The sequence below is a fragment of the Oryctolagus cuniculus genome, chromosome 1 (genome assembly GCF_051225735.1).
Source record: "Oryctolagus cuniculus isolate XC-2025 breed Fujian yellow rabbit chromosome 1, ASM5122573v1, whole genome shotgun sequence".
NCBI classification, from domain to species: Eukaryota; Metazoa; Chordata; class Mammalia; order Lagomorpha; family Leporidae; genus Oryctolagus; species Oryctolagus cuniculus.
This window is the reverse complement of record NC_142867.1, coordinates 98832314-98846855: the sequence shown is the minus strand read 5'-3', so window position 1 is coordinate 98846855 and position 14542 is coordinate 98832314. Positions and strand designations below refer to the sequence as shown.

The 14542-nt window shown below is 40.6% G+C and overlaps 1 protein-coding gene across 4 annotated transcripts in view; it reads left to right on the top strand.

Annotated features, from left to right (window-relative positions):
• GUCY1A2 (guanylate cyclase 1 soluble subunit alpha 2) overlaps nt 1-14542 on the top strand; it is a 354367-nt gene that overhangs the window by 29436 nt on the left and 310389 nt on the right. The window contains exons 1-2 of one of the 4 annotated variants that reach the window (XM_089333342.1): nt 8093-8387; nt 9940-10001. Coding sequence is in view for 2 of the 4 variants with exons in the window: in XM_089333338.1 (XP_089189464.1) it covers nt 9852-9854; nt 9940-10001 (65 nt within the window). In the remaining 2 variants the exon portion in view is untranslated. Of the gene's footprint in view, nt 1-8092; nt 8388-8508; nt 8860-9353; nt 9855-9939; nt 10002-14542 lie in introns of those variants that run through there. The other 3 variants (XM_089333343.1, XM_089333338.1, XM_051820049.3) reach the window with 3 other exon arrangements.

Below are 14542 nucleotides of genomic sequence, written 5' to 3'. Positions count from 1 at the left end.
CATTGAGCCCAGTGTTTGGCATTCAGTTCTCAGCACTTTGTTAGCTGCCATTGCAGTGTTTCAGCTGGGAAGTCTACCCTTTTTTCCTTTTGTAGCCCAACTCAGCGCTGTGCCTTCTGTGGGGTTCTGTTTGACCTAGGGATTCAAGACTGGAGCCATGTTCCCCTAGAGGCTTTTGGTATAGCGTGATCTATTTTCCTGAGAAATTATTTAGAAGCAATGCTATCTTATTTGCTCGTCAGTATTTCGTTCAGAGTGAGCCACATTGATCAAGATAGTGACCAGTGAGGATTTGTCTCCTAAAACCATCGTGTTAAGAAGTTCATGATCATAGCAGAACTTATTTAACAATAATATTTAGAAATATGTGAAAAAAGTTTGTTAACATCAGTTTTATATCCATTAAAGACAAAGAAAAAGGACATAAGGAATTTCAGTTGAACCCAAGGAAGCCTTTCCTAATGATCACTGCGGTTAAGCTACCAGTATCATTTGTGACAGAAAGATCCTCTGAACTCCAAGTGCTTGTGGGGTTGGTGCCTTTTCTGGCTTTGTAGCTGAGGCAAAATGTTTTAACCTTTCTGGTTCTCAGTTTTTTCATCTGCAAAATGTGTGTAATAAATCTGAGATTCGTGACATTGCTGTGAATATCTAATGGGATGAAAGAAAAAAAAGTGTTTTGTAAGCTGTGAAGTATTATAAAACTTAAGGTAGTGTTATTCTCTGGAGTGCTTTGAAAACATCAAAATTCTTGAATGACTTACATGTGCTCTTCCTTAAAGGTAGAAGAAAGACCAAATAAATCACCTTTTAGATCTGTTTCACTTCAAAGAGTTACTGTATGTTTTCAGCTTAAATTAATATTGATGGCTTTAGGTCTTGTATCAAATGGAGGCTCAGTGACTTTTACAAAGGGCATTAATGGGAAGTAACAAAGAGGGAAATATTTGGAAAGCAAACTTTCTTAATTATCATACTAATTTTATATTAAGTATATCCTCTTATAATCAGTAATTACAGTGATGGTAACAGTGGTGTTTTGTTTATTAGAACACACTTCTATTAAGGCAAAGGTTGTGGGTTTGAATCCCTTTCTAAAGGGCCAGTCTTTATCCTAGGCTCTCATGAGGTAGCTCAAATATTCCCAAGGAGGGTAATGCAGAAATTGGATGAAATCCTGGTGGTGTCCTCCTTGTATTGGGGGAAAGAGCTCTAATTATGATATGTGTATCTCTAGCTTTCCCTTTTTTTCTTTGGCACACTTTTAGCACTTTGTAGTTAATCCTCTGACTTATCAGTTTTGTTGAGCAAATTAGTGATGTTGATTTGTGAAATGGTATTTTATTTTTCCTGAAAAATTGCCATCCATCTAAAAGGTGACGTTATGACTACTCAGACAAGCTTTAATTGCAAATATGTTCTGTCTCTGTATTTCCAAGTGCTTAACTTTGCAGTGTTGTATTAGAAAATTACATTGAGAAGCATGTGTTGTGGTTTTGTGGATTAAGCTGCTGCTTGTCATGCCCACATCCCATATCAGAGTGCTGGTTTGAGTTCTGGTTACTCTGCTTCTGATCCAGCTTTCTGATAATGTGCCTGGTAAGGCAGCGGATGGTAGCCAAAGTACTTGGGTTCCTGCAACCCCTATGGGAGACCTGGATGGAGTTCTGGGTTCCTGGCTTCTGCTTGGCCCAGTCCTGGCTGTTGTAGGCATTTAAGGAGGGGACCAGCAGATAGGAGATCTCTCTCTCTCTCTCTCTCTCTCTCTTTCTTTCTCTTTGTTGCTATCCCTACCTCTCTCTCTCTCACACTCTCTGTATCCTTCTTTTCAATAAATAAAATACACTTCCTAAAAACAAAGCACACACACACACAACAAGAAGAAAATGACCCTGAGAACCATGAACTTACATGCATGTTTTTAAGATGGGAATTGGAGGCATTTTCCCCCAAAGTTTCTTACTCCCAGGTGAAGAGATTTTGGCTAAATTTATAAAAAGGTCAGTTGTACAGCTGGGTTTGTAATACAGCGGTCCTGACTCAGAGTTCTATATTTAATTTTCAATCTTTTTTTGTTTATATGTAGTAAGTTTAGTCAGGGGCTGGGAAAATGAATATAATGTCTGGATATTTAGTAAGATTGATGATTACTACACTTACACCACTTTCAGAAGCAAATTGGTGCTTGAAGTAACTTATTTTGACTACTTTATTAATAATACCAATCATATAATTTGATCTATTGGCACTGTAGACCTGGCTATAAAGATATTTTTATTAAATTATGGAATTTGGCATAAGGTGTTGTAATAAGAAAAATGCTCTTACGTTGTGGAAAATGTGAAATTTTCCATATTGTGATTTGCAGGATGGTGGAAAGAATTCCTTGCTCCCCCAGTTTCTCTTTCACTGACAAGCCTATTTTACCAAAATTCTACCCTTAGAGATCTGGGCTGACTCACATGTGGTCAAAAGGCCCATTGATCCCATCATCTACCTTAGCTAGGACTGAGGGCTGAACATTGAGGGAGTGGAGATAGGATTTCTCCTGAGAACCACCTGAGATCAGGGCATCTTTCTGGGGCATTTGGAATTTTGATTATGGAAGGAAAGAAGATATGCAGTGAATGGCTTTTAGATACCTGTTTTGGGAGTTAAATTTTTTTGGTGGAAATTTGGCCCATCAGAAGGCAGTATAAAGATGATGTGTGCCTAGAGAGTAGGGAAGAGGTGAGTCAGAAACTGAGAAAACTAAGTAGATGTGCATTGAAGATAAAACTTACTTTACAGTTTTGCCTATGGCTCTCCTTGTTAATAAGGTTTGGTTTAAAGAAAGTTGTGTGTCCATTAATTTGAATTCATGTGTTTCTTTAATTTTATGTTAACATTAAAAAAAGGCCTTCTTACTGAAGATAGCCTCCTAGGCAAAGAGATATTCTTTTTGTAAAAGAGGATTTCTACCTAAAAGACATTAACATTGAGTAGATCATTTAATCTCTCTATTTTTGCTTCTTTTTATTCAGTTAGATGGTTATAATAACACTAGTCTGACATCCTCACTGGATAGTGCAAAGATCAACATGGATAATATATATTAAAAATGAAAACTGAAGTGCTCAACCAAGTACACAACATTATTACCTGCAGTATATATAGCTGAAGGTTTGTGCTTGGATTCTGAAGCCAGATTCCATGGGTTTCAATCCTGGTTTTCTCCATTTTACCTGTGTGACATAGGACAACTTAAACATTCTATGTCTCAGTTCTTTCATCTACAATGAGAAAAGAATAACATCCACTTCATAATATAGCTGTGAAGATCAAAGAAGTTAGTATACTTCATTGGCTGAGGTCTGTGCCAGGAGAGAGGGAGAGAGGGGGAGATGGAGAGAGATAGAGTGGGAGAGGAAGAGGGAGAGGGAGACAGAAACAGAGAGCTTCCATCCTTTGGTTCAGTTCCCCAGACGCTCACAATGGCTGGGCAGCCAGACCATGAGCTATCACTGCTGCCTCCAGGATCTGCACTTTAAACAATATTGTTCTTTTTAAAAAATTAAATATTTTATTAGGTTTGTGCTTTAAAAAATTTTAAGGTGAATAAATTTGATGTATTTCATGTATACAGATTTGGGAGCAGAAATTCATGTAGTGGCAGATAATGGGACTGTTTGAATTTAGCAGTTATGAGTGAACATCTCGTGGTGTACTTCTGATTTCAATAAACATTTCTCATTAATATTGACTTATTTAAAGTTGGTTTTATTGATCATGTTTGTACCTTAAATGAAAGGCTTCAGCTCTGACTACACATTAGAACCAACTGAAAGCAGCTGAACTGGAAAATCAAGGGGTGACCCCAAGGCAATGGTATTTAAAGATATTTACTCAGGTAATTTTAATGTGCAGACAGCTGAAAATCACTGACTCAAAGTATTAGTTATTAAATAGGTAGTCTTAGTTTCTGACATTAATATGTAGTTTTCTCATACTTTAAAATGAGATGGACATTTCTTTAAAGGCATTGTTTCCATTAAATCTGTATCTTGGGGGTATGTGTTACTTAGCAGAAATGAGAAGGTTGAAAATTGTGTTTATTTAATATTATTTGAAAGCCAGAGAGAGAGAGAGAGAGAGAGAGTTGTTTCATCCTCTGGTTGACTCCCCAAATGCTTGCAACACCTGGGACTGTCAGGCTGAAGCTGGGAGCCCAGAACTCAGCCCAGAATTCAATCCAGGTCTCCGAGGTGGATGGCAGGGATTTAAGTACTTGAGCCATCTCTGTTGCCTCTCAGCTGCACCTTTTCAGGAAAGTAAAATTGGAAGTGGCGCTGGGACTTGAAACCAGGCATTCTAGTATGGGATGAGGGCATCGTAAGGAATATCAACCACTGTCCCAAACCCCTACCTCCAAAAGTTTGTTTTTAAATTACTTGTGGCTGGTTTGATTCATGTTGCAATGCTGTGTGTAACAAATTAGAATATAGAATCACAGCCCGTGAAAGGTGGGAGAGACCCTCAGGGCATCTGCTGGAAAGAGGACACCTTTTGAAGCCAGTCCTGGAATGTGGTAACATATTTACTTACTGGGTGTGTGATCTTGTGGTACTTAGTTAACCTCCCTGAGTCTCAGCCCCTTTGCGTAAAACTGAGATGCACATGTACTCTGTGCAATGACAACTGTGTTTCACACTACACACACACACACACACACACCCTCCTCTTGACTCTGCCTCCTGCCTGATCCGTCTGCCATCTGGCTTGGATATACAGAGCAGGGACTGTGTGGGAGCCTCACCAGGACTATCTGAGCCTTCAGGGCCAGCTGCTGGGAACTGCTTCCTCCCACTGTTTTAGGAATAGTATCTGTGGTTCTGTTGAGACTGTTTCATGACCTGCTGTTTGGGTCCGGTGACCCTTCCATGAGCTTAACCTTTTGTGGGGATCAGTCGCTGCTGGCCTGGTAGAGTGAAGCTGTGAATGAGACTAGAGGTGAAGACAGTTTCTTGGTTCCACGTGGTGGAAGCTTTTTGTGTGCTGAGTCCCAGAAAACACTTGTGCAGGGCAGAGATGGACGTTTCTCTTTCCAGCTGTCTTCCTGGCCATTGGTTCTTTGTGCTGAGTCAGGACAATAGGAGGCTGCTATATCTTAGCTTGGGGAAAGCAGAGAAAAATCACAGGCTTTTTTTTTTTTTTTTTTAATGATGTAACAGTAGATTCTGTTGCCTTCTCCATCCTTGTCTATTGGATCCTCCAGGATAGGACTGTGAGATTATTAAGCCACCTACCTCTCCTGTTCTCATTCTGTGTGTCCAAGGAAGGAGGTTCAGGGACTGACTCTTATTCTCTGTAAAGTATAATAATCCCGGAGGTCTTTTTAAAAATATTTACTTATTTGAAAGGCAGAGTGACCGAAGAGAGGAAGAGAGAGAGAAAGAGAGAGAAGGGGAAAGTGATAGGGAGAAAGAGAATCTCCCATCCACTGGTTCACCCCCCCCAGATGCCTACAACAGCCAGGCAGGGTCAAGCCAGAAACCCAGTACTTGGGCCATCATCTGCTGCTTTAGCAGGAAACTGGATCAAAGCACAGGGTATCCTGGACTCTAAACTGGCATTTTTGGATGCATGAGTCCCAAGTTGTGGCTTAACCCACTGTACCACGATGCCTGCTCCTGCTGGGGAACTTGATCTTGGCTATGGTACTTCAATGTCTTCACACTTGGAGGTCTTGGTTGAGCTCTATGCTCAATCTTAATTTTGAGAATTCTGCTTATGTCACTCCCTGGACTAATTAATGTTCCACTGGAAATACTTATAAATTAGGCTGTAATTCTCCTTTTTTCCTTCTGTATATGGGAATTGGAACCAACTCTATTGACTTTCATTTTGGTAATGGGGATCCTGGTATCTTGTACTTGTGGAATGTGTTTCCTAAACTAAGCCTTGTGTTCCTCCACTAGATGATGAGACTCTTGAGGGTGGGGCCCATGATTTGCAGTTCAGTGTGGCCATAACTATCATTTATTATGTATTTATTAAGCACCATAGACTGCTTTTTTATTTCAATTAATTCCCATAAAATAAGGTACACATAGGGGCTTTTATTTCAGAATGCTTAATTAAAATGTTCAAGCTCATCAAGCTAGTGAGTCACAGCACTTGCTTTTGAACTCAGTTTGACCTCAAATCCTCTTTTCTAAATCATCTTTCTAAATTTCTTAAAGGAAATGATAGATATGCACAAGAGGATAACATACTGGTCTGTGGAAAGTCGAGTGGTGCTTTTTAGTAACAGAGTTGTGCTATGAAAGAAGCTAGAAAGTCTGTGTCTCCAAAGACTTTGCTTTTTCCACCAAGTGACATTTCTTTGCCTCAGTTGCATACGAGGGCACTTAGTGGAGATTTGTTGAAGAAACAGACCCAATCACTTTCAGGGCAGAAGTCACCCCTTTTGAAGGCCTCAGTGCATGTGAGTGCCTTTGTCCTTTTTGTAAAAAGATTTTACTTATTTATCTGAGAGGTAGAGTTATAGACAGAAAGAGGGAGAGAGAGAGAGAGTCTTCCACCTGCTGGTTCACTCCCCAAATGGCTGCAATGGCTGGAGCTGGGCTGATCCAAAGCCAGGAGCCAGGAGCTTCTTCTGAGTCTCCTACATGGGTGCAGGGGCCTAAGTACTTGGGCCATCTTCTACAACTTTCCCAGGTCATAGAAGAGAGCTGGGTAGGAAGAGCAGCAGCCAGGACATGAATCGGCGCCCATATGGAATGCTGGCACTCAGGTGGAGACCTAGCTTACTATGCCACAGCATCGGCCCTTACTTTTTACTCAAGTCAAAGAGACCCCAAGATTATGTGAAGTTCTCACTTGCAAGAGTGTGAGATGAGGCCGTCACCGTGGCTCACTAGGCTAATCCTCTACCTGCGGTGCTGGCACCCCAGGTTCTAGTCCCGGTTGCTCCTCTTCTAGGCCAGCTCTCTGCTGTGGCCCGGGAGTGCAGTGGAGGATGGCCCAGGTGCTTGGGCTCTGCACCTGCATGGGAAACCAGGAGAAGCACCTGGCTCCTGGCTTTGGATCAGCACAGCATGCCGGCTGTAGTGGCCATTTGGGGGGTGAACCAATGGAAAAGGAAGACCTTTCTCTCTTTCTCTAACTCTGCCTGTCAAAAAAAAAAAAAAAAAAAAAAAAAAAAAAAAAAAAAAGAGAGAGAGAGCGAGCGAGAGTTGAGGCAATTGGCTAAATGCTGAAGATGGGAGAGAACATTTTGTCAGGTCAGGACTGGAGGGAAGTCTGCCTTGGTTTATAGGAGATACTCTGTATTCAACCCCTATGCTTGAGGTTTAGACACTAGAATGCATGCACTTGTTGGCAAGCAACAGAGTATGCACAAATGCTTTACCAACTTGAAGCTTGTTGATTGTGTCCAGAGAACATTTCCTTTTAATGTATTTGGAAACTGCAGATTTAATTCCTACTGGGAGTGGAACTAATTGCTTCATATAAGAAAAAAGTAAGCTCTCTTAAAGCCTCAACTCCTTTCACAAATATGTCCTTTTTAATAACTGGGAAATTCCTGCTATAGGAAAAAAATGTCCTTTTGTGCAAATGAGGTCATTCTGGGCTTAACTGGCCCTGTGCACTGTTGTTCCTGCTTTCTGTTCCATGTTTTGTGACCAGAGGTTATTGGAAGGATAATCCCTCTGTGGCTATTCACTGCTTTGGGGGCATGTTGCCAAAGGGAAAGTTATTTTAGCTCAGAAACTGCCACACCAGTGCAGGAGGCTCAGCTCCCAAGGGTATGGAGCCACTGACTGATAATGATGTGGTGTAGGCTGGCCATCGGTTGGGCTGTAAGGCAAGTTTTTAATGTGCGCCAGGCCTGCTGTGCCTGCTCCCTTCTCTTTTGATTTCACAACTACTCCACTGCTGCTTAGTTCAGGAGTTGTTTCTCTTTTCCTAGGTGCATCCCATGTACTCTGCTTTGGTTCTATCCTGATGAGTAGAAACTCCTGTGCCAGTTTGAGGGCACGTTCATCTTTTTAACCTGGCATAAATGAAAAACGGCTGGTGAAAGGCGGTTCCCTCTTGTTTCTCTGAACAAGGCAGTCTCCCTTAAACTCACTGGTGTGTTGGCTTGGCTAATGTGAAGGATATGTCTGAGGCATGAGCTTTGCACCATGGCAGTGTTCTCCCACATAGGAATGTAGAATGGATCTCAGCTGGTGCCCCTGATGTCAATTAAACTCACTTTTCTCTAACTAGAAAATAACCATTTCCTGTTAAGGAGGATGTTAGAGGTTTGAAGAGGGGTGCTAAGTAGGGAAATTGTTGCATCTATCCTAAATAAAGGTGAACATGGAGTAGGTCCAGGTGAAATTTGAAATAGACTTTTGGTATTTCCTTTAAATTATTATTGTTTTAAGATTTATTTACTTATTTGAGAAGTAGAATTACAAAGAGAGAGAGAGAGAGGTCTTGGAATTGCTGGTTTACTATCTAAATGGCTGCGATGACTGGAGCTGGGCTGATTTGAAGCCAGGAGCCGGGAGGTTCTTCTAGGTCTCCCATGTAGGTGCAGGGGCCCAAGGAGTTGGGCCGTCTTCTACTGGTTTTCCAGGCCACAGCAGAGAGCTGGAAGAGGAACACTTGGAACTTGAACTGGCTCCCATATGGATGCCGGCACCACAGGCATAGGCTTAGCCTGCTATGCCACAGCGCCAGCCCTTCCTTTAAATTATTTTTAAGACAGCCACATGGAAGGATCAGTGATTAGATTAGTGGTATTTACTCACTGCTTTTTAGATACCTGCACTGTGCTACACTGTTGCTGCAGATGACCTGTTTAGAGACACTAGGTTTGTGCAGGTAATTAGCATCACATGATATTACTGTCACCATGTTGCCATCGTTGTATTCCCCTAAAATTCATCCTTGGCCACAGTGAATCAGTCATTTAATAACCTTTTGATTGCTTTTCCTGCTTGATTGACTCAAGTGTTTATTTGAAACCTTCACTCTCTTGGCACTGAGAATTTGAGTCTTGTTATAACTTCTTAATAAAATCTGTGTTCTAGGATCTTTATGTTCCATTCATGGCCCTCTTAGTATGAAACTCCAAGATTGGGCTCTGAAGCTTCAAGAAGCCTAACAATTTCTTGGTCTGGGATTAAGAAATTCAATCTTGAGATGTCATGCAGAGGAAAGGATTATAAAATTCAGTCATGAGCTGCTTAGAAATTATCAGCAGAGCCTGTTATTTTGTTTTTCTCTTTCTCTTCAAACACTGTAGCTCCTTTTGGAAGCTTCTAGAAAGAAGCCTGGCTTGCAATCTCTTGGAATATTGAAGTCAGGTTCACTGTTACTCGAAGTGGTGGTTGGGGCCCTGGACTACCTGCTTCCCATCTGCTTCAGTCTTTCTATTAGCCCTTTTGGGTACAGAAGTGAAGGAAGATTACCTATGCCTAAAGACATCTCTTACTATAAATGTATTTGAACTCAGTTTATTGCTGCTTGCTAGACCATCCTTGAATGATTTGCTAAACTGTAATAGAAAGTATGAAGATGTGCCCTTTTGTTTCGCTTGGTCATTCCCTCCTGCAGAATACATGCACCTGGAAGGGGAACCAGTGATCTGTTTCTGCAGTATCCACTCGCTCACCACTTCTTCCCAGGGACTGGATTTATTGTGCATAGCCAATGAGTATTTTGTTGCACTTAAGAACTCTTAAAAAATATTGGAACAAATATGGCAAAGAAATCCTACCCTACTTGCAACTGGGAGATTCTGGGCAACTGCTGAGTAAATCGTGTTAGTTCCTGTGGGGGAAAGCACGTGGAACGAGGCAAAAGGGTTAATAATGGTGAGAAGCTGTGTATTTGCCTAGATGCTCAGAATGAGAATGGCACTGAATTTGCTAATATATTATTGTTATTGTTATTCTGTAGCCTCAAATAATCCAGCAAACTCTGAAGAGGACCTTGAAGTATTATGAACATCAAGTGATTGGGTAAGTAAATTTTTTTTTCATGATTAGGGAGAAATTAAATGTATTCGCTCAAATAGAGTTGTTGAGCATGTAGTTTTATGTTATCAAGATCATCCTTATCTGATAGTGGCTAGGATCTCATAATCTGTGTGGGGTCTAATGGGATCCCTTGGAGTGATTTCTTTTGGCTTATGGTATTTAGTTCTTTTAAACAGAATTCCCTTTCACCGTTTTTAATTTTTTCCCTGCTTGTGTTCTTACCCTCTCATTTCAACAACCTCAACATCTGTATTGCTCATCTGGTCAGGTTTATTGGTATGAACAGAGAATTTTGGATTTTGGAACCCTTCAATAGAACTTAATCAAAATCACTACTAACAACACAGGTAAATGGAGATCTTGGTTTAGCTAGAGTCAGGTTTTACATATTTCTTTGTTGTCCCCCATTTCTCATAGTGGTTGTGGTAAAGTATAAAACAAGAGGACTTTAGGTCAAAAGAAAGGAATTTGAGGCCTCACTGTCACACAGAGCTTTTAATAAGCAACTGCATCTTTTTTGTAAAACATGATGGTGATAATAGTAACTCAAGGATTAGGTGTCATTATTAAATGAGATATTCAATAGAAATATTTTATGAAGACAGCTCCAAATGAGTTTAAGGTATGCCTTTGATTAGCTATGAGATAAAGCATGGAGAAATATGAGAATTCCTCAAAACATTTGTGGAAAAATTAAGACAAGTTTAATTTGGTACAGTTTTTTATATATATTATGTTTTTTAATGCATTTTCTATTAATTTTTGGAAGAACGCTTGTACAAAAGCCCAAGGTTACTTTGACTTACAGCCTAGTTTTTTAAACTGGATATACTGATATTAGGAATAATGCATCAATTTATATTTTTCATTTTCCTTGCTATTCCTCAGTATATGCAAAAGTGATTTACTTTTGTAATATTTAAGAACTTCTAAAGAGTCAAAATTCAACAGTGGTATGTTTTGAAATGCTGTTAGGAATCATCTGACATTTATAGTTAACAGTGCTTGTCATGGGGATCAAGAGTATGTTTTTGGCTGTATTATTTTGGATGTATTACAATTATTTTTTACAAAAACAGAAGAAAAAGAAAACTCTTTGAAAAGTAACCTCAGTACCTGGTACAATGTCATATACTTTAAGTGCTTGATGACTATGTTAATTGTCATTTCAAAAGGAATTGCTTTAAACTTTGTCACACTAATCCTCAAGAGTGCAATATGAGGAGGAACATATTTAAACTTCTAGAATGACTGAGTTTGAGGCCATTAGTGATTTCAAATGATTTATCCTAATGGAGATAAGGAATACTAAATTAATCTTTCCCCACACATTCTAAAATAAAACTATTCATTCTCATTGAATTTGCTATTTTCAAAGTATGGTGGTTGGATTAACTTAATTAATATATTTAGAACAGTTTGGTAAGCACTACATATCTGTTTGCTTTATGTTTATCATTGTTATTAATCTTTGTGACAGTGTCAGTCATCAAACTCTAATCATTTTCTGAATGTACTGTTTTGAAATTAATAGTAAATGATGATGTATAGTCTGATTTGTGAATTAACCTATGTGTTTAAGGCAAATTGGAGTGGGACTCTTACAATGTGATCAAAATAGAACCAAAATACATTCAGCAAACCATTAGGAGGATGGGGTTCTTCTAAACTACCTGCCTCAGGCTTCTCTCTATCTGTGTAGACATAACCTTGTGACTATTCTCTGTTCATTGCCTAAATGGTGTTTTCCTAGTTTGTTTATTGCAGACACAATGTAAAGAAAACAGAATTCCACTACAGTGTTAATAAGTGTCTCTGATCCCCATAGCCAGGCTAGCATGTTTCTGCTTGGGTGTTGATGGACTTCGAGGACTTAAAGTAGCTTTGCCCTCTGCCTTTATTTGTCCTCCTGCTGATGGAGAAGATAAAGGCCAGTGGCAGTGACTTTGTCAGATTTGCCATTCTTGATTGTCTTGCCTTTGCTCTCATCATGAGGCTTCCCTGACCCCCTCTTTTGTCTTTGACTCTACCCTTGTTTTTATTTCTCCTTTCAAAACTGAAGGAGAGCAGCTAATGTTACTAACACTTGGACTAAAATGTGTTCACACCTGGGTGTTATTCCTCTTAAGGAAACACAGTTGAAGACTTTTTATTTCAGTGTAAAGGGATGTGTTTTGAACAGTTAAAGGGATTTCATGTAGTTGAGAACAAGTGCTGACATGTGCTGTTTTACATATGTTTGGGGACCTGAGGGGTTGAGCTCTCCTATGGCTTGTGTTGAAGTAATTCAGCTTTTAGGTTGAGACCATGAATCAAGATGGGTGACATATGAACTAGCCCTTCTCTTTTTTATTATTTTTAATTAATTAATGATTGCTTATTGTGATATTTTAATATATGTATACAGTGTGCGCTGATCAAATTTTAACAATTAGCATTTCCATCTCCTTGTCATTTATGTTTGAAGCTGTTGAGCTCCTCTCTTCTAGTTGATAAAATTTATATAATTGGTTATTGTGACGTATAGTCACTCCACTGCGCTGCAGAACATAAGAACTCTTTGCTCCTGGGTGCCAGTTTGAGTCCCAGCTGATCCACTTCTGATCCAGCTCCCCAATAATGTGCCTGGGAAAGCAGTGGAAGATGGCCCAGGTGCTCGGGCCCTGCACCCACCTGGGAGACCTGGAAGAAGCTCCTGGCCTGTTGTGGCCATCTTGGGGAATGAAGCAGTTGAGGGAAGATTGATTGTCTCTCGTTCTCTCACTCACTCTCTTGCTCTGCCTCTCCCTTTCTCTCTGTAACTGTGCCTTTGAAATAAATGTTTAAAAATGTTCAGGAAAATGGAATTAAATCAGTTTAATTAAATAAGTTTATTAAAAAAAAATCTTCCTCCTATCTCTGTTTGCTACCTGTTACCACCCTCCCTCCCTCCTCCTCCTCTCTACCCTCCCCAGCCTCTGCTAATCATCATTCTACTTTCACATGGACTTTTTCAGCTTCCACATAGAAGACCTGCAGTAATTTCTTAATTAAGCCTCTAATCACTGACTTCTTCTTTGTCCCTTTCCTCTCCTTTCAAACTCTGCCCTTCGATCTGCTGCGCTTGTCAGAGATCCAGGACTGTGTAATTCTGCTCCTTGAATTATTGTCCTGGTTGCCCACAGAAACTCGAGGCTTTTTTCCTCTCCCAGGGTCTAGATGGGAATGCTAGGAGCAGCTGCTCCAAGGGTCACAGATGCAAGGACTGAGAGGGAGCAACTGATGGAGAGCCTCTTGTTAGAGTCAGGTAGCCTCTCTCTACCACAGCTGCTTTATCTTGAAACGTTTATCCTACTCTTTAAATTATCCATCCTCTTGTTCTTTATTAAGAGAGCTCATTCAAGTTGGGAAAATGAGTGTTGAAATAATTCGTGCAGTGTGATAAATCTTCTCTTCATCTTACTGTTATCATGTATCGTCTCTCAGTGAGACATTACAATCTAGTTTTCTGGCCTAGTCTCCTGTTCCCTAACATTGTAATTTCACCACAGCAGAGTGGTTGAAAAAGTAGATGGTGCCACTGTCTTACTTGAAACCAGTGCGTCTCTATGTGTATCAGAATCACCTGGCAGGATTGTTAACACAGATTGCTGGGCCCTACTCTTAGAGTTTCTGATTCAGTATGTCCCAGTCAGGCTTAATAACTGGCAGTTCTAACAAGTTCCCAGGGAATGCTGACTTTGCTAGTCCAACTTTGAAACCCCTGCTTTAAACTGTATAATTGAAATAATAAAATATTTTTATGATTTTATTTATTTGAGAGAGTTACAGAGAGGTAGAGACAGAGAGAGGTCTTCCATCTGCTGGTTCACTCCCCAAATGACGGCAACTGTGGAGCTGGGCCAATCAAAAGCCAGGTGCCAGGAGCTTCATCTGGGTCTCCCACACAGGTACAGGGGCCGAAGCACTTGGGCTGTCTTTCACTCCTTTCCCAGGCTATAGTAGAGAACTGGATCAGAAGAGGAGCAGCCAGAACATGAACCAGCATCCATATGGGATGCTAACACTGCAAGTTGGTTTCTTGATTCCACCAAGTTTAGCTTAAGGGCCTTTGCACATAGTGTTCCATTGCCTTGGGATGCTGTGTCCCCAGATGTTTGCATAACTTATTATTTATTTTTTTTAAAGATTTATTTACTTGAAAGTTAAGAGTTAGAGAAGGAGAGGCAGAGAGAGAGAGAGGTCTTCCATCCGATCCGCTGGTTCACTCCCCAATCGGCAGCAGTGGTGAGAGCTGCACTGATCCAAAGCCAAGAGCCGGGATCTTCCTCCAGATCTCCCACGTGGGTGCAGAGGCCCAAGGACTTAGGCCATCCTCCACTGCTTTCCCATGCCATAGAAGAGAGATGGATCCGAAGTGGAGCAGCTGGGTCTCGAACGGGTGCCCATATGGGATGCCGGTGCCCCAGGCCAGGGCGTTAACCCACTGTGTCACAGTGCTGGCCCCTATATTAGTTCTCTTTTAAGAAACAATTATTTGTTTT